Below are 25,453 nucleotides of genomic sequence, written 5' to 3'. Positions count from 1 at the left end.
TTCCTCCCCATACTATCTTATTACCGTATGTAATATATAAGATACATAAATAATGTATCCATTGTTTATCACCTGTCTATAAACTCTTTGTAGGTAGGTATCTTTCTGTTTTGTCACTGAATATCTCAAGTGCTGGGCTCCATAAATATTTATTGAATTAGGATATGTATATTCTCAAATCCCTAAGTAGCTGTTAACATCAGCCCTCCTCTGGAGAAAAGTCAATGTAATTGTTCTTACTAAATGTTTTGAGAATTCATATAGGTAATTCTTTTAAAACAGATGAAAGTTGTCATTGGTTTTATGGTGCCATTAAATCTTACTATAATAGGTAGTTTAATAATCTCTTGGGTCATATCTCTGTACCTACCTGGCCCAATATGTGATAAAACCTACAGTCTGGAAAAAGTAATGTATAAAGTCTTATTTAATGGTTTGTGTATTATAGCCACATTAAAGAAAAGTTGATATTTCTGAAAGTTCAGTTTTGTTTTTAATGTGTGCAAAGGGTGAATTTGTAAGCATTTTATGAGACAATTTCTTACTTTAAATGAGCTCTTTCCCTTTGTGGATGGTATATAACATAACACATCCAGAGAGTTATTTTGCATTTTAACTGCTATGGGCAAAAAAGTTTAGTCGGAAATAATTTGCTAATATGAAACTGGAGAATAGTTGGGGGAATTTATAGAACTGAAGAAAAATAAAAGAGGGCATATAATAACATATAATTTTTATTTTTGAAATTTAGCAATAAGTGTCTGGAAAAGGATAAGCATATAAATATAGGTTGAGAGAACAAATGGTCAGTATTTTTGTTTTCCATTAATGTATATTCTGTTTATTGACCGAGTCTTTTAGAATGTGGTTGGCCTCAAGCTTATTCCAAAATATACATGTTTGGCCATTCTTCTTAAGAACTTATAATTTGCCAGAGTTGATATTTGCTCTTATTCTTGGCATCTTCACTGGTAGCAATGTACAAATAAAAACTTCTCTGAGGGTGTATTGGCATATAGAATAGAGAAATAAAGTGAAAATGATAGATATGCACAAATTACAAAATAATTAAAAGAGTGAAACAATGTCTTTCTATTTCCTTGAGTTATAATGTGCCATGATCATCTATGATAGGTGTGTAAAATGTAATAGCTTTAGAAAAGTACTTTTGAGATGAAAGATACAAAACATTATCAGAGTTTTGCTTCATTTCTGTAATATCCAAGTCAATTCAGTGGAAGTACATCATACTAATTAAATACAATGACTTAAAAATATGTTACACAGGGCACCTGGGTGACTCAGTGGTTGAATGTCTGCCTTTGGCTCAGGTTGTGATCCCGGGGTCCTGGGATTGAGTCCCACATCGGGATCCCCACAGGGAGCCTCTTTCTCCCTATGTCTCTGCCTCTCTCTCTGTGTCTCTCATGAATAAGTAAATAAAATAAAAAAGAAATACACAAATCACCAACACAGTTGCATTAGGGATCCAAAATAAGTTAATGATTTAAGGACTAGTTACTTGTGTTTGGCTAAAGTGTTCAAGGTCACTGCTGATATCAGGGACATAACTACTTAAACATTTGCATTTCAAGTAGATTTTTGGCTTCAACCATATTTTCAAAGAGGGTAATTTCAAACCTGGTTGTTAAAATAGGCAGGAAATGTAAAGAAAGGAATTTTGTTGTAGTAAGGACTCTATACTTGTGGCTAGGAATGGTAAAAATTGTGACATTTAAGTCAAATTGAGCCACATTGTCAATGAAAGTGTTAGTTATTTAAAACTTTACTAAATTAATCCATCTCTTCCATCTCTAGGATTAATAACAAATGAGAAAAGGGCCTTTACTTACTCTTCTTCCCTATTTACCTGGCAGGACATGATTTAATAGTTGAGTTCAATTCTAAACTCTTGTGAAGAATGAGCCTCCTTTCCTGATCAGTACAAATGAAGTCATTGTTATCTGTTAGGGTGAAACACAGTGCTTATTTCCACTGTTAGCTGCTACAAAATCTCTCAGAAAGTCTTTTAAAATATTATCAAATTGCAAGTATAAAAACACTTTTTTGTTATTGAGGAAGCTGGATAAAGAATTGTTTAGGTAAATTGTCATGAAGGAGTTTTGCGAGGCAGTAATTGCTTTGGCAATAGTATATCAATTTATAGTATGACAATTTTCTAAAGAGTAGATCAACATTTGTTTTGCATATTTTTTCAAAATGGAAGTTACAATTAATGTGATAAACTCTAAAGAATTGATGCCAACTGCGTCATTTAGTTTGAGCCCTATTTAAGTTAGCAAAATGCATTTTAATTTCAATTTCTATATCTATATCACAGACAGCTAGTTATTCTCTCAAATTCATTTTCCCTTTCTTTCATACTAACAGAAGTATTTGAGTTTGTGGGTTACCCATAATAAAGACCACATTTCCCTTGCTTCCTTGCAACCAGAGTGGTCATGGACTGAATTTTGAGGTCAGGCCTTTAAAGGAGACTTCTACTGCTCTCGTCCCTTCCCTCCCTCCCCCTGCTGTTTGCCATTGGGTTGATTGTAGTATGAGCAGGTTAGAAGCCATCTTGAATTAGGCTGATGGATCAATATATTGGGAATAATAGAGCATCAGCAAATGAACCTGTTCTCTGGATCTCCTCACTTCCTGGCTTGACCACATTCTAAGAGAAGATAGGCAGATAAAGGCCAGATCATATAGTCCCCATTAGGTAATGTGAAGCCTTTGAAGGATTTTTTAAAAAGATTTTGTTTATTTATTCATGAGAGAAACAGAGAGAGAGAGAGAGAGGGAGAGAGAGGGAGAGAGCGAGAGCGAGGCAGAGACACAGGCAAAGGGAAAAGCAGGCTCCATGCAGGAAGCCTGACTTGGGACTCGATCCAGGACTCCAGGACCACGCCCTTGGCCAAAGGCAGATGCTCAACCACTGAGCCACCCAGGGATCCCCCATTGAAGGATTTTTAAGCAGGAGAGTGAGATGATTAGGTTTTGCTCTAGGAGGATCAGACAGTGCTAAAGAGAAAGAATAGAATAAGGTTGCAAATGGTAGGCATGGGAGGAATCCGGGTCCTACATGAAGGTAGCCTGAACCAAGGAGCTGTACCTTCTTAGACCTAAGAAGTTTTACAGATTGAAATATTCGCTATGACTTTTGAGGCTTTATTTTAAAAATGAAACACACAGACTTGAAAGAAGTTTCTCTTTCATTTGCTTATGTTTGGATAAAAGGTCATTAGCCCAGTACAACTTCAGGCTCTCCTGGGCTCTGAGAGAAAAGCTTCTTGTTCTATGCTTTCTTTCTTCCCCTGGCTCTTTTTGGCACGATGCCTGCCCCCGTCCCCCCTCTTTGAGTTGCACATACATTCTGAGTTCCCTCTTACTTACCACAGGGCCTTTTGACATGTTTTCTTCTCTGTCCGGTAGGTTTCCCCGCGTAAGCCCATCCCTTTCACCTAATTTATACCTGTTCATCATTCAGATTTCAGCTTGTTGATCTTTTGCAGTGAACTTTTCCTGATCTCCAGGCTGTGTGAACTCCCTTTCTATATGCTCATACAGCACCATATTTTTTCCCTTGAGAAAACTTGCCATAGTTGTGGTTTTAATTTTACTTAAACTCTGTAAGAGCAGAGCCCGTCAGTTTTGTTCACAATTATGTCTTCTAATACCTCACAGAGTATCTGTCAGATAGTAGATACTGAAGAAATTTTGAGTTTGATTCAGACAAACCTGGTTTCTTTCTTTCTTTTTTTTTATTTATTTTATTTTTTTTTATTTTTATTTTTTGAGAAAAATTATATGTGGATTAATGCTTTTCTTATAATTCCTTTGGTCTTTTTTTTTTTTAAAGATTTTATTTATTCATGATAGAGAGAGAGAGAGAGAGAGAGGCAGAGACACAGGCAGAGGGAGAAGCAGGCTCCATGCAGGGAGCCCAACGTGGGACTTGATCCCGTGTCTCCAGGATCATACCCTGGGCTGCAGGCGGCGCTAAACCACTGAGCCACCCCGGGGGGGCTCTCTTTTTTTTTTTTTTTGACAAACCTGGTTTCAAAGTACAACTCTTCTTGGTATGACCTTAAGAAGTTACTTAATACTGAAACCTCAATTTCTTTATCTGTAAAAGTGGGATTATTCCTTAGGTTATATTGCCATGATATTAATGGGAATTAACATATATAAAACCCTTAGCATCAAACTCTTACCATCAGGCACCCAAAATTAAATATGTAGAAACTGTTATTACAACAACTGTATTGTAACAACTGCTGTTGTTATTACTATTACTTTTATTGTTACTATATTCAAAACATCAGCTAGAGTCTCTTTTTGGAAGCTTGGTTGAGTTCATGTGTGTTGATGTTCAAAGTTCTGCTGAATTATGTTTATAAAATTTTTTAGTAAATGAATTTAAGCTGGTATTTGTTTAGTAGGCTGTTCAAAGGCACACTACCTTATCTATTATTTATTTTGGTTTTGGCTTTTTTTTTCTTCCTCACTTCGATAATGCACGTTACTAAATTGCAGGCACTTATATTTATCTTTTATTAGTGGTTTGATGCCTGCTATCCTTTTGATGTAATGCAAACACCTGAAGTGTATCAACATTAGTAATAACCTTAGAATTGCTTGGCATATATATACCCTATCTTCTTTGACTAGACTTTTCAAGTGTTGTTACATTTTAAAGATAACATGTTATTTTAGTTGCTGACATTTCTTCCCTGGTAGGACATAGTGGTAAAATGAAACAATTTTGTTTTATTTATTGAAACAAAAAAATGTTTGCTTTGGACCCATTAGGATAGAGATTTTACACAGTTTTCCACTGGACAGCTGGTGCTACTGTATCTTCTGTGGTTTCCTATTGGCCAAGAACTCCTAATGAACATCTGTGACTGGTAGAGGGATTAGCAAAATCATTTCTCTAATTCGGATAATTAGTTGGTTTACAAATAACAAATTTGCCTAGGATAATCTTGTTAAATTTTGAATAGTGACTAATCAAATAATGATGGTTACTTATCTTGGGAACACTAATGATTTTTAGACAAAATCATAGGGATCTGAAAGGCATGGAGTGTGTTCTTACTCCTGCCTCTTAGATCAACCTAACGAACAAAAGTACATAGGCTCTAGCCTTTTTTCAGTTAGGCCATAAAAGAAGGTTTTACTACTTACTGGAATCTTAGTATATGTATGCACACAAACTGTTGAAGAATCCTTATAAATAAAAGCATTTAAAAAACCACTTAAAATCCCCTCTTTATAAGCTCTTGTTTGAAAGTTTCTCTATGATGCTTCCTTTTAGCTAATATAAAATCCTTATGTTGCAGTTTATACCAGTTTGCTTTTCTAGTCCTACTGGAGTAATGGATAAGAGCTCCACACATGTCACATTCCTTGTTATGACAGAACTAGTGAACCTGAAGATCCGTAATAATCAGGGTGTTTTTGGTTGCGAGAAACAGAAGACCCAACTGGAACAATTGTCAGCAAAGAGAACTTTGTAATCACGGTAACTGAAGAGTCTAGGCAGAGCTCTGTTACAGACTCTGTCCCTTGATTCTGTTTTATCATGAGTGTTAGTTCCATCCTCAGCAAGCCTCGGTCTCTGGTGGTGGCATGGCTGCCAGCAGCTTCTGCCTCACAGTACCCTATCCTCTTACCCTCAGAGCTGAGAAGAGTGCCTCATTTCCTCAGACCCTAGAAGTACTGCAGTCATCACTGTTGCTTGACTAGGATAATGGTCCCATCTTCAGCCGAACCCTGTGGCTAGGGAATGAGATGCTCTTCTTACAGAGATGACATCATCATGCCCTGAGTGGGAGAAAGAAGGGCCCTTCTCCATTATTCTCTCAGGATTCTGATGCCAGAGAAAGGCAGTGGATGCTGGAAAGGCAGACAACACGTGCCCACTGCAACCGAATAACGTTACCCCTTAGCTTCCAGGCAGCCAGATTTCCTATGTCCTTACAGCCAGGTTTTCAAATGTGAAGGCTTTAATTACCTTTGGTGCTAATAGAAGACTATTCTCTTTCCAGTTTATTACTTTTGGGCTTGTTATACTAGCACTGTTTCAGGTGGAGCTTACTTCCGGATGAAAAGGAGGAAATTTAATACAAATTATACAATACAAATGCAAATTATTTAATATCGAAATTCAGTTTCCCATCTTTAAATTGGGAGTACTAATTAAATGTGTCCTCTGTTCCTTAGTGGTTCTTTGGGGATATGAAATGATGTTATACCTGTGTAAATGTTCGAAAAGGTATACTGGTACATGCTAGATGTTTTGAATTACCTGAATACTTTTACATGCTGTAATAAAACTCAAGTCTAGTCCAGTCTAAATTTGGCATCAACTCTTGAAGGAAAGGACTCAGGAAATTAAGGGTGGGGGTCATGGTGAGGGGTCAGAGGTAAGGGAGCAGTTTATTGTGCCTAAATAATACCTCAGTAATGTTGCTACAAAAGAAAAAAAGGAGGGAGTTTATGAAACAGACATTTTCAAAATAAGTACATTATTCATAAGCACATGAATAAATGTGCTTTGATAAATGAATCTCATCCAAAAAAAAAAAAAAAAAAGAATCTCATCCATGAAAGTATATGCGCGAGAATCTCTATATCTTACACTAAATTTTATTGTGAATGCATTTCCTTTCAATGTAGATAGTTTTGTTTAGGCACAAGTAGCTTATCCACTTCATGGAATAATTGTGGCACCTTATGTGCACACAACGTACATGAATTAATTATTTTTATGGAGATACATACAAAGCAGGATGTAATATAGCAGGATTTAAAATACAAATTTTGAAATAAAAAAAATCACTAGTTTAGATCCCCCACATTAGAAAATTTTGTTTTGAAAATACTTTCAATTAAAAATTCCACCTATTTTGTGCCAGAGCTAGATGTGAATTATGATCCCTAATTAATATGTAATATTGAAATGTGATCTTTGTGTGACCTTTCAGAAATGACACCATAAATTTCTCTAAGTCTTAAAAGTCAGTGTCTTCAACTCATTTTTTTCCTCCTATTTTAGTATTTAAAACTCAGGTCCACTTTGAACTACTGAAGAAATTGGTTAGTTATGATATAATTATCTAGAAATCATATTTAATTTCAAGGTTGAAATCAAACGACTAAATACATAGATGTTTGATAATAAGCTTTTAAAGGCAATGTGGATTTTGGAAAGATCCTTTTAAGTGCTAAGGTTTGAATTCTATCCTACCTTGAAGAGGTTCTGAGAACTTGGAAAATTATTTAATATCGGAATTCAGTTTCCTATCTTTAAATTGGGAGTAGTAATTATATGTGTCCTCTGTTCGTTAGTGGTTCTTTGGGGGTATGAAATGATGTTATACCTGTGTAAGTATTTGGAAAGGTATACTGGTACATGCTAGATGTTTGGAAAATTCATATATATATATACATATACATATATATTTAAATGATAAAGTCATAAGGAGGTCACCCCAACCTATTTATTAGCTTGAGTTGAATCATATTACACATTTAAATATCAATGGCTTCATTTTCCAGATTTGATGTAGTTTAAAAAGCCAGAAAATGTTTCCCCTGTAAAACATTTCCCAGAAAATGTTTTCCATTGTTGTAGCAGTGATGCAAATAGAATGTTATGTACATAACCCATTATTTTCTTGATTTTATTTTGTGTTTATTGATGAAAGGACATATTTGGAAAAGAGAAATAATTTATGTATACAAATTATATATATGCATATATAAAATTATATATAACTAAAGTATTTTAAATATATGTATATATATGTATTTTTTTTTAAATGTCGTTTTAGTTAGTATAGGTAGTGGTTTTAAAATTACACTCCAAGTTTCATCTGACTACAATTCAACAGATCAATCATGATATTTGGAATGTTATTAAGAATATCCTTTTTTTAATTACTTTTTTTTTAACGAGACATGAGGAGATGAGTTATGGATTTAGGGTTTATTGATTGTTAAAAAAAGACATCTGGTCAAGCTGTTTCTTCTAACTCTGGTGTTCAGGGAAGGTTAAAGGGTGAAATACTTAGCACAATTATGTGTGTAAATCAAGATATCCATAAATTAAAGGAAATGTAACAACATTGAATGAGGGAACATAAAACACTTCCTATCACATCCTTTCTTTTCCTGTTTTTAAATTCTAAGCCCTTTAAAGAAAACTTTGCAATTTAGCAGTTCTTTAGGCTTTGTTTGGAATGCTAATGAGTCTGGCCTAGTAACAGCCCCAGCACTGCCAAGTTCTTGGAATTTAGATTTTCTCCAGTCATGGAAGGGGCTTTTGACTGGTGTGTGAAAGGAAGGGAAGACTGGATCCCTTGATGCTGTGCTTAGAGGAAGGGAGAATTAAAGAGGGTGGACGTGGGGAAAGTGGCGATAGGGCTTTCTACTATTTAGAGAGAATTTAGTGGTTTAGAATATTGAATAAAACAGATGACCAAAAGGATGTCATTTCACTCATTCAACATTTAAATACAGGACACCGTCGGGGGAGGTGGGGCACAGCTCTAAGGATTTTTGGAGACCATTTACTGTAGGGACTATCTATAAAACTGCTTTGCTAGAGGAAACTGAAGAAGGAACCAGGGATCGTCTTGGTAATACTCAATCTTAGTTTAGAGCAAATCTTGCGCCTTTCACAGACCTTCTTCTGACAGGACAAGAGCCAGGGCCAAAGGAGACCATGATGGTTTTTTATTCATTATGACTTAGGAAAATTTCTCCTTATCCTGGCAGGAGATCCCACCATCCTGCATGGATGTGGTCTCTCATGACAAAGCCCTCAGTGTACAACCCAGAAGCAACACACATCTGAGGAATTGTTTGTCTCCTTATGGATGTATTTTTTCCATGTGATTTGTTATTATGGACAGCATTATGACTTAATGTGCAAATCTGTAGGGACTTTAAAAATAACAAGCTGAAGGGATGCTTGAGTGGCTTCATGGTTGAGTGTCTGCCTTTGACTCAGGGCGTGATCTTGGGGCCTGGGATTGAGTCCCATATCAGGCTCCCTGCTCAGTGCAGAGCCTGTTCTCCCTCTGCCTATGTCTCTGCCTCTCTCTGTGTCTCTCATGAATAAATAAATAAAATCTTTAAAAACAACAGCAACAACAAAAATAACAAGCTGAAAGCTGTATTAGTTTATGGGAGAGAGCAAGTATATTACTAAATCCACATGTGTTCCTAATAGCATGTCCCATAAGATAGGGTGACCATGTAGATTTGTCTTTCTCTCCTTGATTAGGAGTTTGGCTGGCAACCATTAGTTTGGCAAGATAATAGGACCCTAAACACAGTTACTTAAAAAGATGGCTTAAGGGGTGCTTGGGTGGCACAGTCAGTTCAATGTCAGACTCTTGATTTCGGCTCAAGTCATGATCTCAGGGTTGTGAGACTGAACCCCGAGTTGGCCTCCATGCCCAGTACGGAGTCTACTTAAGATTCTCTCTCTCTTTCCCTCTACCCCCACCCCCTGCATGCTCTAGCTCTCTCTCTCTCTCAAATAAGTAAATAAATTTTTAGAAAAACCCAAATGGTTTAAAAACTATTGTGGGTAAGTTTGAAGCTTAACATTATAGAAGAGAAAGAATGAGAAAAACAGATACAGGTAAATAAGAGCACATGCTACTGAAAGACAGTAGCTGATTTTATTCATGGGGCAAATGGCTGCTGATGACATCGTTCTTCCCTTGGCTCTTCTAAGAGGCAAGAGAGTCATGCCATCTTGGGACATCTTACCAAAATGTCAAGTGAGATTGTCCTTAGGGAGACATCTTTTATTGAAGAGTGAAGGTAGTGCTTACCTGGTAAATAGGAATCAGTGAATTATTTGGTCAGGATAGGAAAAAAAAAAAAATCAGTGTGGACATTGATTACTTGTTCTTTAGTTTCACACCCAGGAGTGGCAGGAGGTTGAGAAAGAGGTTGTTTTGCCTTGAAAGGCATCTGCTTTTGGTCGTCTGGGAGTAGGAAAAGCCAAAATGAAAGCCACCAAATCACATTCATGGAGGAAGTTTTTGTGAGAAAATAGTAATAATGAATCAGGTGCTGTTAAAACATCTCCAGAAGATCATTTTTGAGTAAGGGAAAGCAGTGACCCTGGTTCCTGTTTGTCTTGTCTTATCTGCCTGCCTTCCTTTTTTTTTTTCTTTTTCTCTTTCTCTCTCTCTCTTTTTTCTTTTCTTTTCTTTTCTTTTCTTTTCTTTTCTTTTTTTTCTTTTCTTTTCTTTTTTCTTTTCTTTTCTTTTCTTTTCTTTCTTTCTTTCTTTCTTTCTTTCTTCTTTCTTTCTTCTTCTTTTTCTTTCTTCTTTTCCTCTCTCTCTTTCTTTTTTTACCAGATAAGAATCTGATCAATATCAGTTTAGTAGAAAACCATTTTACAGGTGAAAAGGAGAGATACTTTTCCTTTTGGGTTCAGGAAAGGCAAGTGTGAAACAGACAACCTATATATTTGCTTCAAAAGGAATTAGAAAGTAGGTACTGAGTACTCCTAAGCATTCAAATGATGAGCATACTGCAGAGCATGATACCTTTCTTGAGCTTATTTTTGTAAAATTATTTTCCTTTGATTTGAAATTCTATAGATGAAACTTATAACTTTAAGAGAAGCTTCTCAAATGCTAATTTCTCTTGTAACTTTTGGGAATTATTGACATTTTGCATGTTGCAACTTGATTGCTCTTCGGTTCTATTAAATTATAATAAAGGAACTTTCAAATTCAAAGTAAGTTGCTAAGGAAAAAAATAAAGTTGGCTATTGATAGCTATATTTGTAAGCTGGGCCCTTTAAAACTTCATAGTAGGGAGAAATCCTCCTTTTGGAGAGTTATTTCTTTGTTTCCCATTAGTTTTTTTTTTTTTTTTTAAATCATTGAACTGTGTTTTGGCTATAAACAGCATCCTAAGAAGAGAAGACTGTATATGATCTACAGGAGAGGATCTAAATACTCTTTTCTATTCAGTCCTTAAAACGTTAATATTTGAGATACTTTCCAGCTCATTAGGAGTTAAGGCAACCAGCTATTAGCTATTAGTTTTGTTTCCTTAGAAAAAAGGAATTATTAAAGGAGTTAGCCTCATAATATATTTTAAAGGAGAGTGATCTTTCTGTGACATGCCTGTTGAATAAATTGTGTCTTCTTTGAACAAAACTATGCTAAGGTTAAGGGATGAGAATTTCCATAAAAACTTAGAGACCTCTTGATTCTAAGGTGTGTTTATGCTCTAAGAGTTTTCCTTGATCTTTTGGGGGTTGTGTGTCGCTTTGAGATTGAGGAAATTTAAATTGCAACTTAAATAGTATACAAAAACACAAGAGTTTATGTGTGTTTGATGGTGTTCAAGATTCCCTGAAGATCACCCATTGGATTCAAGCTTGGGAATGCTTGTGCTAATGTGTAATAATAGCTCTTTATTAAACTGGAAGCTTTGGGTTTGGTTTGCATTGTACTCTGTGGTTTCCTCAGTGTCTAGGACAGTGCCTGGCTCATAATCAATGAATATTTGTTGAATGAACAGTGATAAAATAGTTATATTTTATTTTGGACACATTTGGTATGTGGTTAATCTAATCTGGATTTTCTGGTTGTTTATACTTTAACTAGATCTGTACTCTATATAGGACCTTCATTTACTTTTATTGCAAGAGATAGAAACCCAATTAGTTTGAGAAGATTAGGAGCTTTTTTGGTTTGCATTACTGGGGAGTCCAAGAGGAGGTTCTGGCTTCAGGTTCAACTGAGATCAAGGGTTCAGTTGAGGTGACCGAGGGTTCAGTTGAGACTAGGATTGTGTCTCTCTTTTTTCACTTCTCTCCTTCTCAGGACTTATTCTCAGGCAGGCTTTTTCTACTCATGGTGGGGAAAAATGATTTCTGGCAGTTCTAGGCCTACACTTTCTCTCATAATGCTTGATTTTAGGAGATAGAACCCTCCCTTTTCCTTTCATTGTTCATATCTGCTTCTGTAGAGGCACTTTGGCCCTGCCTGGCTGTATACTTTCCTCTGGACCAAGTACTGTGTGTCTGGCATGAAGGAAGAGAGAAGGGCTCACCTAGGTCTCATATCCTCCTTTGGGTGGTGGAGGGATGCCATTGTTTCTTTTTTTTTTTTTTTTTAAGATTTTATGTATTTATTCATGAGAGACACAGGCAGAGGGAGAAGCAGGCTCCATGCAAGGAGCCCGATGTGGGACTGGATCCCTGGGACTCCAGGATCACATCCTGGGCCGAAGGCAGGCACTAAACCACTGAGCCACCCAAGGGTCCCCTGATGAAGAGATTTAAATAAATTTTTTCTGAGGTGATTTATCTTACTATTGAACTTCTTTCAGCAATTAATGATAATGATAAATAGTAATGATGGTGAATATTATGATAGTTAATAATTACTGAGTATGTACTTTGTGCATTTATAATCAATAGTGTTCATGATGATGATGGCTAACCTTTAGTGAATGTTAACTTTGTACCAGGTATTTGCATTATCAGATTAGTTAATTTTCAAATCAACTCTTTAAAGTTTATACTAGTACTGTCTAAATTTTGTAATTAGTCCAGAGAAATAACTTTTCAACATCACATATTTAGTATGAAATAGATACAATTGTGATATTAGAATCTTAAAAGGAAATCTCTGTTGTTAAATTTATTATTATCCCATTTTTGTCCTGCTCTAGCAGAAGTTAATATGTCTTTTTGGGAACCTTTATTTCTGCTTATGATGATCACTGAAGAAATAGTATTAAAATTAAGAGTATCCTTGCATTTAGAGAGAAATTCATTACCTAGTGTTAATTACAAAATCTAACTTAGAAATACTATTTTTGCCTGCAAGGATAGGAATTTTTTTTTTTTTGTCTAACCTGGAAACAAGGGAAATAATTCAGCGCATGTATGTGTAGCTTTCTTCAGCTGTCATATTTCCTGCTTATTTTTGTTTACCTTTGATTTTATCCTCATTTGGCTCTGCTTTCAGAGGTCATGTGGGTTGCTTCATTTTCATTTACTCCATCCCACAGAGGTCTCTGCTTTTTAATTAAAACACTCCAGAAGAGGATTTATCTATCATTTCAGCCACAATTAAACCCTTGGTAATAACACAAATAAGTCTGGGATTATTTTCTTCCTGCAAAGAAAAGGCTTAAAAGAGGGTCTTTTGCCCATTGATTCCATCTATACCAATTATAAGGGTGACTTTAAATTGATATCTGTGTTCTTTTTTTTAATTCCAATTTATTCACATTTAGCCACTATTAATTAAATGTTGGAAGCTATGTCTCTAGGAGGTTAATTTTTAAGAGTTTTGAGCTCTTCCCTTTTCTGATTCTAGAAATATCCCAGGTCCTTGTTGACTCAAAATAAGAGTTATCTGCTTGTAGTTTTAATAAGGCAATTGTTATACTCTTCAACTTTCTGGGGAAAAAAAAATTTAGTTTCTCATGCTGGAATAATTGTGGGAATTGGTCTATAGCTGACAGAGGTTTTTCTGGCCAGGGAACTTCTCTTGCCAACTCTTTCTTCTTAGGTATGTTTCTCTTTCATGCATGATTAGCCAGCAAGTGGTAGATAGTTCTATATTCCTCTCCTTTTGGAGAAGGTAGCATACTCAAAGGAACAAGGAAGAGGCATGTCCTTACACCTCTAAACCTTAATCACCAATTGCATTGTGCTCTGAAGAGTTCCGAAGAAGGAAATATTTTTGGCTAACTTATGTTCTGTTTTGCCTAAGAGCTCTTACTGATTGGTACTTTTTGAGGTCTCTTTTAGCCATCCACTTCCAGAATATCTAATTAAATGTTACTTATGCTTTGCCAAGGAGATGAGCCAAGAATGAACAGTTGTATCATTATCACATATTTATTTCATCTTTCCTGCCTATGATCTTAATACTATATCATCAACTTCATTTTGTCTTTTGCAATTTGGTTTCTTTACCTTCCCGATCCATTCATCCATTCAATTCATTCATAAATGAAGTACCCATTCATTCTTTCAATTATTTTTTGTGAACGGACTATATCCTAATCACTGTGCTACATATTGAGGTACATATTGAGGGTATAAAGATTAAAAATATACTCCTGCAGGGGCACCCGGGTGGCTCAGTTAGAAGAGCATGAGATGCTTGATCTCAGGGTCATGAGTTTGAGCCCCATGTTGGGTGTAGAGATTTATATAAATACATAAATAAACTTAAAAAAATATACTCCTCCTGCAGTCCTCAAGGAGCTCACTGTTTTTTAGAGGTATGTATCTTAGAAGTATAATGGCAATAAATATCACCTTGGAAGGGTGCATATCAAATATGGTGGGGCCGTAGAAGGAGTCTAAGCCTCTGGTGCATGGATGAGTATGGGCTTTTTAGCTAAACATAAGTACATTATGAGCCAAGAGAATAGTATTTTTTAAAAACTTATGAATTTAGTCTATATTTTAGAAATATAGTAGAAATATGAAAATCATATATAGTAATCTGAAAATAGTTGAGGGACCTGGTATGTTAATATTCCATATATGCTCAAAAGAAAATACTTCCTCCAGTTATGAATTTTATATACTTTCATGAGGAGTTACATGTTTTATATATGCCTGTTGGATCAGGCTTGTTATTTTTGGGTTTCAAGACATATATTCTTACCAAATTTTGTCTGTTGGCTCTATCAGTAACTGAGAAGTGTGTTGAAATCTCTCACTATGATAATGTCTTTGTTAATTGCTCCCTGTAGTTCTAGAAGTTTTGTTTTATGTAATTTGAGGCTATTACGTATTTAGAATTTTGCATCTTCTTAGTGAACTAAAACACTTCTCATTATGTAAAGGCCTTATTTATCCTGAATGCTACTTTTTTCTTTTTTTAATTTTTCTTTATTTATTCTTAATATTTTATTTATTTATTCATGAGAGACACAGAGAGAGAACGAGAGAGGCTGAGACACAGGCAGAGGGAGAAGCAGGGTCCACGCAGGGAGCCCGATGTGGGACTTGATCCCGATCCCAGGTCTCCAGGCTCATGCCCTGGGCTGAAGGTGGTGCTAAACCGCTGAGCCACCTGGGCTGCCCTCTTTTTTTTTTTTTTTTTTTTTTAAGATTTATTTATCTTTTTGAAAGAAAGAGAGAAAGAGAGAGAGAGAGAGAGAGAGTGAGTGCCTGAAGTGGAGAGAGGGAAGGGGCAGAGGAAAAGGGAGAAGCAGACTCCCCACTGAGCAGGGAACCTGATCCAGGGCTGGATCCCAGGACCCCCCTAGATCATGACCTAAGCTGCAGGCAGATGCTTATCTGACTGAGCCACTCAGATGCCCCAGTGCTTTTTTTTTTTTTTCTTAAAATCTGTTTTTCTGATACTATCACTGTAACCATAGTTTTCTTTTGATTGGTATTTCTCTGTTATGTCTTTTTCTATCCTTATGTTCTAGGATGATTCTTATAATTATGTAGGATATGGTTGGATTTTTTATCCAGTCCAAAAATCTGCTTTTGGGAAGGGGGGGGGGGGCGAATCTGTCTTTTAAATGATAAGTTAAAAATTTAAATTTATTATGCTTATTGTTGGCTTGGTTCTACCGTCTTACTTTGTGCCTTATATTAATCATAACTTCCCCTTGATTTTTCCTTTTTTCTTAATTTTTTTTGCATAGATTGAAGTTTTGCTTATTTTTCTTTTTATTCTTTTTTCCCCTTCCTATTCCTTCTGTATTTATATACTCTGTTTCTGTTGTTTAAGTAGTTTAAGAAATTACACTATACATACTTAAGAAAGCATAAAGGTAATTGATACTTTAATTCATTTGTGTATCATTCAGAAACACTGGACTGTTTCATTCTGATCACTTGCTTTCTGCTTATATGCAGTTGTTCATTATTTTGGTGCTGTTCTTTTTTTTTTAAACCCACACGTTAGTCATTATTATTCTTTTATACCAATGATGTTTGTTTAGATTAATTCACGTTAAGCGTTTTCCCCCTATTTCTTCTAATAACTTCTATTTTTTCTAGTAAGACAGTTTTCCTTCAGTATCTGAAGTATAAACTCAACAGTGAAAGTCTGTTAATGGTAAATTCTTAGTTTTTGTCTATCTAAAAATGCTTTTTTTTTTTTTTTAAAGATTTATTTATTTATTCATGAGAGACACAGAGAGAGGGAAGTAGAGACATAGGCAGAGGGAGAAGCAGGCTCCCTGCAGGGAACCTGAAGTGAGACTTGATCCCAGATCCTGGGATCATCCCCTGAGCCAAAGGCAGAGCTACCAATAGCTGAGCTACCCAGGTGTCCTTAAAAATGCTTTGATATTACTCTTGTTCTTAAAATTAACTTTGCTAGTACACACAATTTAAACTTGACAGTCTAATTTTCTTAAAGCATTTGAAGAAATGATTCCACTATCTTCTGGCTTATATTGTGGATTTTGAGAGGTCTCTAATAGGTTGTGTTTTCTGTATCCATGGATTCATATTTTTCATTAGCTCTGGACATTCTCAGACATTGTCTCTTTGAATATTGCTTCTTTTTCATTCTCTACATCCTCTTCTTCCAGGATACGAATTATATATGCATGGTAAGCTTCTTATCCTACCATATATATTTATGGTAGGATGAGAATAAATGAAAGATAAGAATAAATATATATTGATATCCTATCATATATATGGTAGGATGAGAATAAATATATATTAATATTTATTTCAGAGAAAGAAAGAGGGCAGAGGGGGCCAGGGGAGAGGGAGAGAGAGAATCTTTTTTTTTTTTTTTTTTTAAGATTTTATTTATTTGTTCATGAGAGACAGAGAGAGAGAGAGAGAGAGAGAGAGAGGCAGAGACACAGGCAGAGGGAGAAGCAGGCTCCATGCAGATAGCTTGATGTGGGACTGTATCCCGGGTCTCCAGGATCATGCCCTGGGCTGAAGGTGGCGCTAAACTCCTGAGCCACCCGGGCTGCCCAGGAGATAGAGAATCTTAAGCAGGTTCCATGCCCTTGGGCTCGATTTCATGGCCCTGAGATCATGATCTGAGCTGAAATCAAGAGTTGGACACTTAACTGACTGAGCCACCCAGGTACCCCCTACATTTTATATTTCTTTAACCCCTCTTCCATTCTTATTCTGTCCTTCTTACCCTCAATTTCCTTTTGAGTGATTCTTAAGATTTATCTTCCAATCTTCCAGGTTATTCATTAGCTGTGTCTTAATTTACTGCCTTAAACTCACCTACTTAGTTCAACACTTATGCTTCATTTGTAGAAATTCTTAATCAGATCTGTCTGGCCATTTTTGATTGCTCTACTCTTTGTTCTTTTCTTTCTTTTTTTTTTTTAAGATTTATTTATTTTTAGGGAGAGAGGGAGACAAGGAGAGAGAAAGACAGAGAGAGAGACACAGGGATTGAGTGCTAGTGAGAGTTGGGGGATGGGCAGAGGGACAATCTTTAAGCAGACTCCCCGCTGAGTGCAGAGGTGACATGGGACTGGATCCCATGATCCATGAAATCGTGACTTGAGCTGAAATCAAGTTGGTCCCTTAACTGACTGAGCCACCCAGGTGCCCCTTACTTTTTGATCTTATTAAAAAAAATATAATTTTATCTTAAAACATTCATAATAGTTACCTTATTTTTTTAGTTGATAATTACACTATTGTTTTTGGTGATTCATGTTTGTTACCTTGATTTTAAAAATATTTGAGCTCGGGGGATCCCTGAGTGGCGCAGCGGTTTAGCGCCTGCCTTTGGCCCAGGGCGCGATCCTGGAGACCCGGGATCGAATCCCACGTCGGGCTCCCGGTGCATGGAGCCTGTTTCTCCCTCTGCCTGTGTCTCTGCCTCTCTCTCTCTCTCACTGTGTGCCTATCATAAATAAATAAAAATTAAAAAAAAATATTTGAGCTCGCAATGCCTGGGTGGCCCAACGGTTGAGCATCTCTTTGGCTCAGGGCATGATCCTGGAGTCCTGGGATCGAGTCCCACATCAGGCAACCTGCGTAGTGCCTGCTTCTCTCTCTGCTTGTCTCTGCCCCTCTCTCTCTGTGTCTCTCATGAATAAATAAATAAAAAATCTTTAAAAAATATTTGAGCTCATATTTCTTTGCATTTAATATGTAGGATAACAACTATAAACTGGACAAAATATAAAAAAACAACTATGTGAAGGTGTGAGAAAGTGACCAAAAGCAGTAGAAACCTAGAGTGAGGGTAGGTGTCTATGCTTGGAAGAAAAGAGTGTCACTAGGTGAGTTTTCCATTTTATGCCTTTTTTCCTGAGACTACCTCCAAATTGGTGCCAAATTGTTTCTGGTGGTAAAAACTCAGAAAAGAATGTCAGTCTGGTAGGAGTAAACATCTGGACCAGAACTTTGCCTTGTGAGTCATTTTTTACCAGCACCAATGATTTTCTAGGTCTAGGCAGATGTTTGAGAACTGATAGTAGTTACAGTCAACTCCGCATTACTAAATAAGTGATCTCACCTGGTATAGATGCTCATTCATATCCTGAGGAAGGCATTTTGCAAATTCTTTGACTTTTATGTAAACAGTAATAGGCAGACTAGGAGAAAATGCTGTACAAACTGACTTCTAAGACAATGGGGAGGGAACCGAACAAAATCACATACTTGCGCCGTCCTTGGAATGATAGAATAATACATCAACCTAAAAAAATTAATATCAGTTAAACATTCACACTACAGTGAAAATACTATAAATGCCAGAGTTTGCTATTGAAGAATAATACCACAAGCCAACTCTAATTACAAAGGAGGAGAAATGAAAAAAAAAAAAAAAAAAAAAAAACAGAACTAGAAGGGATTGTCAGAACACAACTGCCCCGTTTAGGAAATAAGGCACAGAGAGGTTAAATGATGAGTGTAAACACAGCTGGTTTTGTAGTGGCAGACCAAGGCTTAAAACTTAGTTTTTTTTTTTTTTTTTTCTTTCTGTTCTAATGCTGCTTCTAAATGAAGGTGAAGGAGGGAGGTGAATATGTGCCAGCGTGGGGGGCGGGGGGGCTGTGGAATGGCAGGTGGTAGGGATGTATGAGGAGGAGGGATAATTTAGGTAAGATGCCAGAGGATTGAAGAATTTAAGAGAGAAATTTGTATGGCTAGCAAAGTGAACCCAGAGTTGGGGATAAAATTATTTGTGGTAAAGTTCTGGAAGTACTTTGAGGGCAATTCCATAATGCTTAAGACCTTAGTCGCTATCCAAACCCCCTCTCTTAGTAAACATTTTTGGTAATATCCATTGTGGATTCCCAATTTCTCTTTCCCCCCTAACTTCATTTTGTTTAAAAGTGCTTCAGAGTCATTTTGTTAGAAATGAACTATATATCATTTAATGGTACGAAGAGCAGAGAGATATGTGGCAGGTAAACATCAGGAAAATAATATACTTATTCTATTAAGCATTCACACTAGAAAGTTTCTTTTGTGTTTTCTGAAGGAAAAAGATGCGACTGTTAACTTTAAAAAAAAGTTATTTTATCTGCATAATTGGGTTTATTTGGGAATAACGGAGAATTGCAATTTAGTGATACAAGCTGAAGCAAAACCATAGGCAAGTCCAACCAACAAAGGAAAGGACCATTATTTTATGGAGAAGGAGAAAGTTGGGATGGGTTGTTTTGAATGAAAGTCCATTGGAGAAAAGCATGAATCCAGGATCATGACAGTTTCTCATTGGCTGAGTTTCAAGTGTAGGTGATTTCTTATAGGAGATGCAGTGTACATCTTTCCTTATTGGGCCTGCAATTGATGATTCTTCCTATTTATGTTTTTCGTGTAATTGACTTTGAGTGGTATGGTATGACTTCCCCTTTGAGTTTTTCATTCCATCCTTCCTATTCCGTAAGATTTCCTTTTATTCCTTATTTATGACTAACGTTTTACTTATTATGTGACATTTTCTTTGCAGATGGTAGAATAATAAGGGACTGGAGATCAAAGAAATTTTCTCTCTTTTGGAAATATTTAAAAAAATCTGATAGCCATATATTTTATACAATAATTTATTTATACCCCATGCATATTTCTAAAATATACTATTCTAAAATCTGCTATTTAGTTTTGCCTATTTATGCCTTCTATGTAAATGTAATTATATAGCATTTACTAGTTTGGGACTTGCTTTTTTTTTAAGCTCAACTTTATGTCTTTGAGATTTTTTATTGGGCTATATGAGATATAATTATTATTATTATTATTTTTAAAGATTTTCTTTATTTATTCATGAGAGACACAGAGAGAGAGAGAGAGAGGCAGAGACATAGGTAGGGGGAGAAGCAGACTCCACGCAGGGAGCCTGATGTGGGACTCGATCCTGGGTCTCCAGGATCAGGCCTTGGGCTGACAGCAGCACTAAACTGCTGAGCCAGCCAGGCTGCCCGAGATATAATTATTTAGAACGGGCTACTTTAGCCTTTTTCAGGATTTGATAATTTTTGATAATTTTCTGAAACACATATGGATGGGAAGTGTTTTCCACCCTTCCTTATATCTACTTTTAGGCAATTGTTTGTTGGTTCCAGTTATTTTTAATGTTTACATGGCCTCCCAAAAATAACATTATTGACTTATTTAGTGATTCAAAAAGTCACCCAGTCATTCACTCAATTAATAATTATTTAGCATCTTCCATGTTTGAGGCCTGATGATTAAAGTTGGGCATATTATGGTAAGCAAAACAGAAATGGGCTGATTCTCTTGGGACTTATAACTTATAGCATTAGAGACCTATATATAAATAAAAAATTATGATGGAGTCTGATAAGTTTTATTGAGAGAGGGTAGCCTAAAGTACTATTGGAGTGTAGAACAGGTACTCTTGATCCATTTAAGGAAGGTGAGACGTTTTAAAAAGATTTATCTATTTACTTGAGAGAGAGAGAGAGAGAGAGAGAGCATGAGCACACGAAGGGCAGAAGGAGAAGGAGAGAGTATTTCAAAATTCTCTCAAGATTCTCAGGAGAGAATCTCTGAAACGAATGTGGACCCCCATGTAGGGCTCCATCTCATGGCCCTGAGCTCACCACCTGAACCACAACTGAGCCCAATGTTTAACCAACTAAGCCATCCAGGCGATCCTGATGATATTTTAAAAAAATACAGATTCTTGGTCATGATCCGCAAAAATTTTGATTCTGTACATCTGGATTAAAGACACTTGTTGTTGTTAGTATTATGGGGCTGATTATTATTTAACTCCCCCACATAGTCCAGCCAATTTTGAAAATACTGTGCATGAGTGATTAAAATGGGTAGTAGTCATGGCAGGGTCTCTTAAATGAACTAGCTAGGGATGTAATAGATGGTTTTTGGGTGATTTCTGCCAGTAGACCAAAGGTTGAACTTTGTATTAATCCCTATTCAATTGTAAATTCTTGTCCCTAGGTCATAAAAGTTAACTGCACCAGTGGAAGGTGGGAGAGCTTTGCTTTACTGATAGTACACGTGGAAAAGACCTGGAATTGTTTAGTTATAAACCCAAAGAGAGTCAGAGGTGGGCCTAACTATCATGATCTTAGATCACATAACTGCAAACATTGTATCAGAAAGAAGGAGGCGGCACCTGTGTGGATCAGTGGTTGAGCATCTGCCTTTGGCTTAGGTTGTGACCCTGGGGTCCTGGGACTGAGTACCCCATCAGGCTCCCACAGGGAGCCTGCTTCTCCCTCTGCCTGTGTCTCTGCCTCTCTCTCTGTGTCTCTCATTAATAAATAAATAAAATTAAAAAAAAAAAAAGAAAGAAGGAGGCAAGGGTCCCTTGTGCAGGAGGACTTGCTGGAGGGCATATCTGGACTCCTGTGGATAGTCCCTAGAATCATATTTAAGGGGGATGGTGACACTTGGGTGTATGAGAGGATGTTGAGCTCCTTGATAAATATCCATATGAGAAAGAATTGGAGAGAAATAGTCCTATTCATCCCAGAGGAAAAAAAAAAAACTTAGTTTACATAGTTCCAGAAGAAAGAACAGGGATGAAAAAGGGAAAGGTAAGCCAGTGTCTTTTTATTCACTGACTCATTTAGTCATGTAACAGATATTTAGTATGTACTCATTCTTGAAATTGCCAAAGATATAACAGTAAACAAGACAGATTCAGTTCCTGACTTCATGAAGCTGCAGTTTATTGGAAGATCCAGACGATTAAGCAAGGAACTTAATGAAAATGTGATAAGTCCAGTAATGGGAAACACAGGGTGCTATTTCCTCTCCATATAAAACACCTTTCTGATATTAATACTATCAGAAGGGTGGTAAATGATGAATACTCTGACCTTGGAGGTATTCCAGAAGAAGCTGTGGGGGTAATGAGGAAGTTGTGCCAATAACTACCATTAAAATCATATTTAACTTTTAGCATCAGTGGTTGTCAATACTTTGTGACAGATTCACACTCCCTGCTTTTTGCCCCCTCCCTACCCGGTCCTTCCCTTTCTTTGATTCTCATTTACAATTACTTAAGTCTGTATGATGAAATGATTTTGTGATTTTCACAGATGTTTGTGTGTAAAGAATAGGACTAATTCTTAGAACTGAAGTCATTCTTAGTATATTTTAATCTGGGCTATCAAGTAATTGAGGATAGGCATAAGTCTTTATGTAAATGCACTGTGATCTGATTTATAGGTTCAATTTTTCCTATTCCTTTGGATGATTAACCCATGCAGATGGGGACTCTTAGGGGGCATTATAGTGGGAGCCTGTATTTCTGGGGGGCATGGGCAGGTACAAAGAATGAGTAGGATGTCAATGCTGCTTTTCATATAATTTTTATGTGTTCTAAAAAAGATTATGATTGTTTTCAGTGTTATGTTTTGAATTCTTAACATGTCTTAAGTAGTTAGAAGAGCTGACTTTTAATTCATAGCATTTAAAAAAGTTAAATATTTTATTGTGACATTCTTAGGACTCTTTAAGCTTTTCACATCAGTGTTATAGGCTGAAGTTGGATATTATGGAGGTTTGAGTTTACTTTCTCTTGACCCAATGTGACTTCCTGTTTCTAAGAAAAACAGTTTTAAAGACTTTTAAAAGGAATATCTTGCATGCTTGGCAGCTCTTGTAAAACCACATGTTAGTAAACCAGTGTGAATGAAATATATATATATATGTGTGTATATATATATATATCCCAAAGAAAGAATCATATTGCTCGGCCATTTTGTTTTGTGCAAATTGGATGCCATAGAAAATTCTGGTGATTTGGTAATCAGATAAATCAAGAACCAAAAGTTTCATTTTGATTTAGTTAATTATCCTAATTCAAGGGGACATTTGATCATAAATTGGGATTTACTCTGCTGGAGTTGATGTATACTGGTGATTCTGATTATAATGGTTTTTGTTTCTTGCAACTTGGGCACTTCCTTTCTTTTTCTTTTTTTTCTTTTAAGATTTTATTTATTTATTCATGAGAGACACACAGAGAGAGGTAGAGACATAGGCAGAGGGAGAAGTAGGCTCCTGGCAGGGAGCCTGATGGGGGACTTGATCCCAGGACTCCAGGATCCCGACCTGAGCCAAAAGCAAATGCTCCACCACTGAGCCACCCAGGTGCCCCTGGGCATCTCCTTTTAAATATATTCACAAATTTAACCAATTCACATGCATCCTCACAATATCATGAAAAAAATCCAATTAGTCCTACTTAGTCAATGAAGTAAATGAATATTAGTGAATAAGCTTTGGTAGTTAGATAATTCTCTTTGAACAGGAGGTTCATGTCTCCTGGTTCTCAGGTCAGAGATTCAGCTTCTCTCTTGGTATTGTTCTAGTAATTGGCTTCTAATGAATATTTTATTTATTATTTATTATTATTATTATTTATTTATTTATTTATTTATTTATTTAAAAGATTTTATTTATTTATTCATAGACACAGAGAGAGAGAGGCAGAGACACAGGCAGAGGGAGAAGCAGGCTCCATGCAGGGAACCCGATGTGGGACTTGATCCCGGGTCTCCAGGACCACACCCCAGGCTGCAGGCGGCGCCAAACCGCTGTGCCACCGGGGCTGCCCATCTAATGAATATTTTAATCGGAATTAAATACGTTTTTGTAATTCTAAGGGTGATTTATTCATTTGATTAATATTCGTTGAGTACCTAGTGTGTGTCAGGCATTCTTCTAGAAGTTGACTGTATGGTAAGGAATAAGGCAGGCAAAGTCCTTGATTTTTATTTATTTATTAAACACTTATTTAAAGGCTTAGTATATGCCAGAAACTGCATGAGGTTCTTTAGAGATATTAAGTCATTTAATTGTCCTAGCAATGCTATGAGGTAGGTATCTTTATTGCACAAGTGTAAAGAAGGCTCAGAGTCACCTAGCTAGGAAGCAGCTAACCCAGGCTTTGAATGGAGAATGAGAGCTCATTACTACTTTATCGTCCCTCGGTGAACCTGATCTCATGAGCTCACACATTGTTGTTAAAAATGTTAACAACAACATTTTGTTAAAAATGTTAAAAAACAATAATAACAACAAAAAAGCCTCCAAAACACACAGAAGAAAAAAATAAAGGAAGGACAAAACCATGTGTCATCTCACCACTGTTAATATTTTGGTGTCTGTGTTCCATTCCTTATATGTGTATGTGTAGAGTGTGTGTGTTTGTGTGTGTTTAAACATATAGAATATCTTGTTGGTTTGTTACCACTTATTTTCACAACATATAAATATTTTGCAGGCCAGTACATTTAAAAAATAGACTTTTAGGGCAGCCTCGGTGGCCCAGTGGTTTAGCGCCGCCTTCAGCCCAGGGTGTGATCCTGGAGACAAGGGATCGAGTCCCACATCAGGCTCCCTGCATGGAGCCTGCTCCTCCCTCTGCCTGTGTCTCTGCCTCTCTCTTTCTTCTGTGTCATGAATAAATAAATAAAATCTTAAAAAAAAAAAAAGACTTTTAAATAGCTGTACAGAGTTCCATCATTTGTCTATATCATGATTTATCTAACCAGTTTCCTTCCACTTAACGAAAATTTTCAATTTCATAAACTCTGCTTTAATTAGTATTTATAACAAAATCTTTTTACAAATTTATGATAAAGAGTTTCTTAGTGAAAAATGGTATTAAAACTCTTTGTAAATATTTATACAGTATCCACATGCAGTCTGTGCTTTAAGAACATGACGAGGTTAACAATGTAAACATACTTTTTCTTTTAGGTTAGTGGATGACAGATGTGTGGTGCACCCAGAGGCAGGAGACCTTGCCAACCCTCCCAAGAAATTCAGGGGTAAGAAATAAATATATATTTAAGTGACCTAAGGGCATGAGATTATTTTTGTGTCTTAAAATAATTCTTGTTAAAACTTTAAATTTTTAATTTAAAAAATTTTTTTTCCTGTTAAAACTTTATTCCATGTGAAACTTCCACATATCAATATATCCACTGAAAATTTCTTCAA

General features: G+C 36.3%; 1 protein-coding gene across 2 annotated transcripts in view; it reads left to right on the top strand.

Moving 5' to 3' along the window:
* The window catches only part of ITPR2 (inositol 1,4,5-trisphosphate receptor type 2), a 472,751-nt gene that overhangs the window by 9,334 nt on the left and 437,964 nt on the right, over positions 1-25,453 (top strand). For both annotated transcript variants that reach the window (XM_038577122.1, XM_038577123.1), the window contains exon 2: positions 25,211-25,281. In XM_038577122.1, the coding sequence (XP_038433050.1) occupies positions 25,211-25,281 (71 nt within the window). The remainder of the gene's footprint in view (positions 1-25,210; positions 25,282-25,453) is intronic.

Source organism: Canis lupus, chromosome 27 (genome assembly GCF_011100685.1).
Source record: "Canis lupus familiaris isolate Mischka breed German Shepherd chromosome 27, alternate assembly UU_Cfam_GSD_1.0, whole genome shotgun sequence".
NCBI classification, from domain to species: domain Eukaryota; kingdom Metazoa; phylum Chordata; class Mammalia; order Carnivora; family Canidae; genus Canis; species Canis lupus.
The sequence above is the reverse complement of the archived record's forward strand: the minus strand, read 5'-3'. Positions and strand labels throughout refer to the sequence as shown.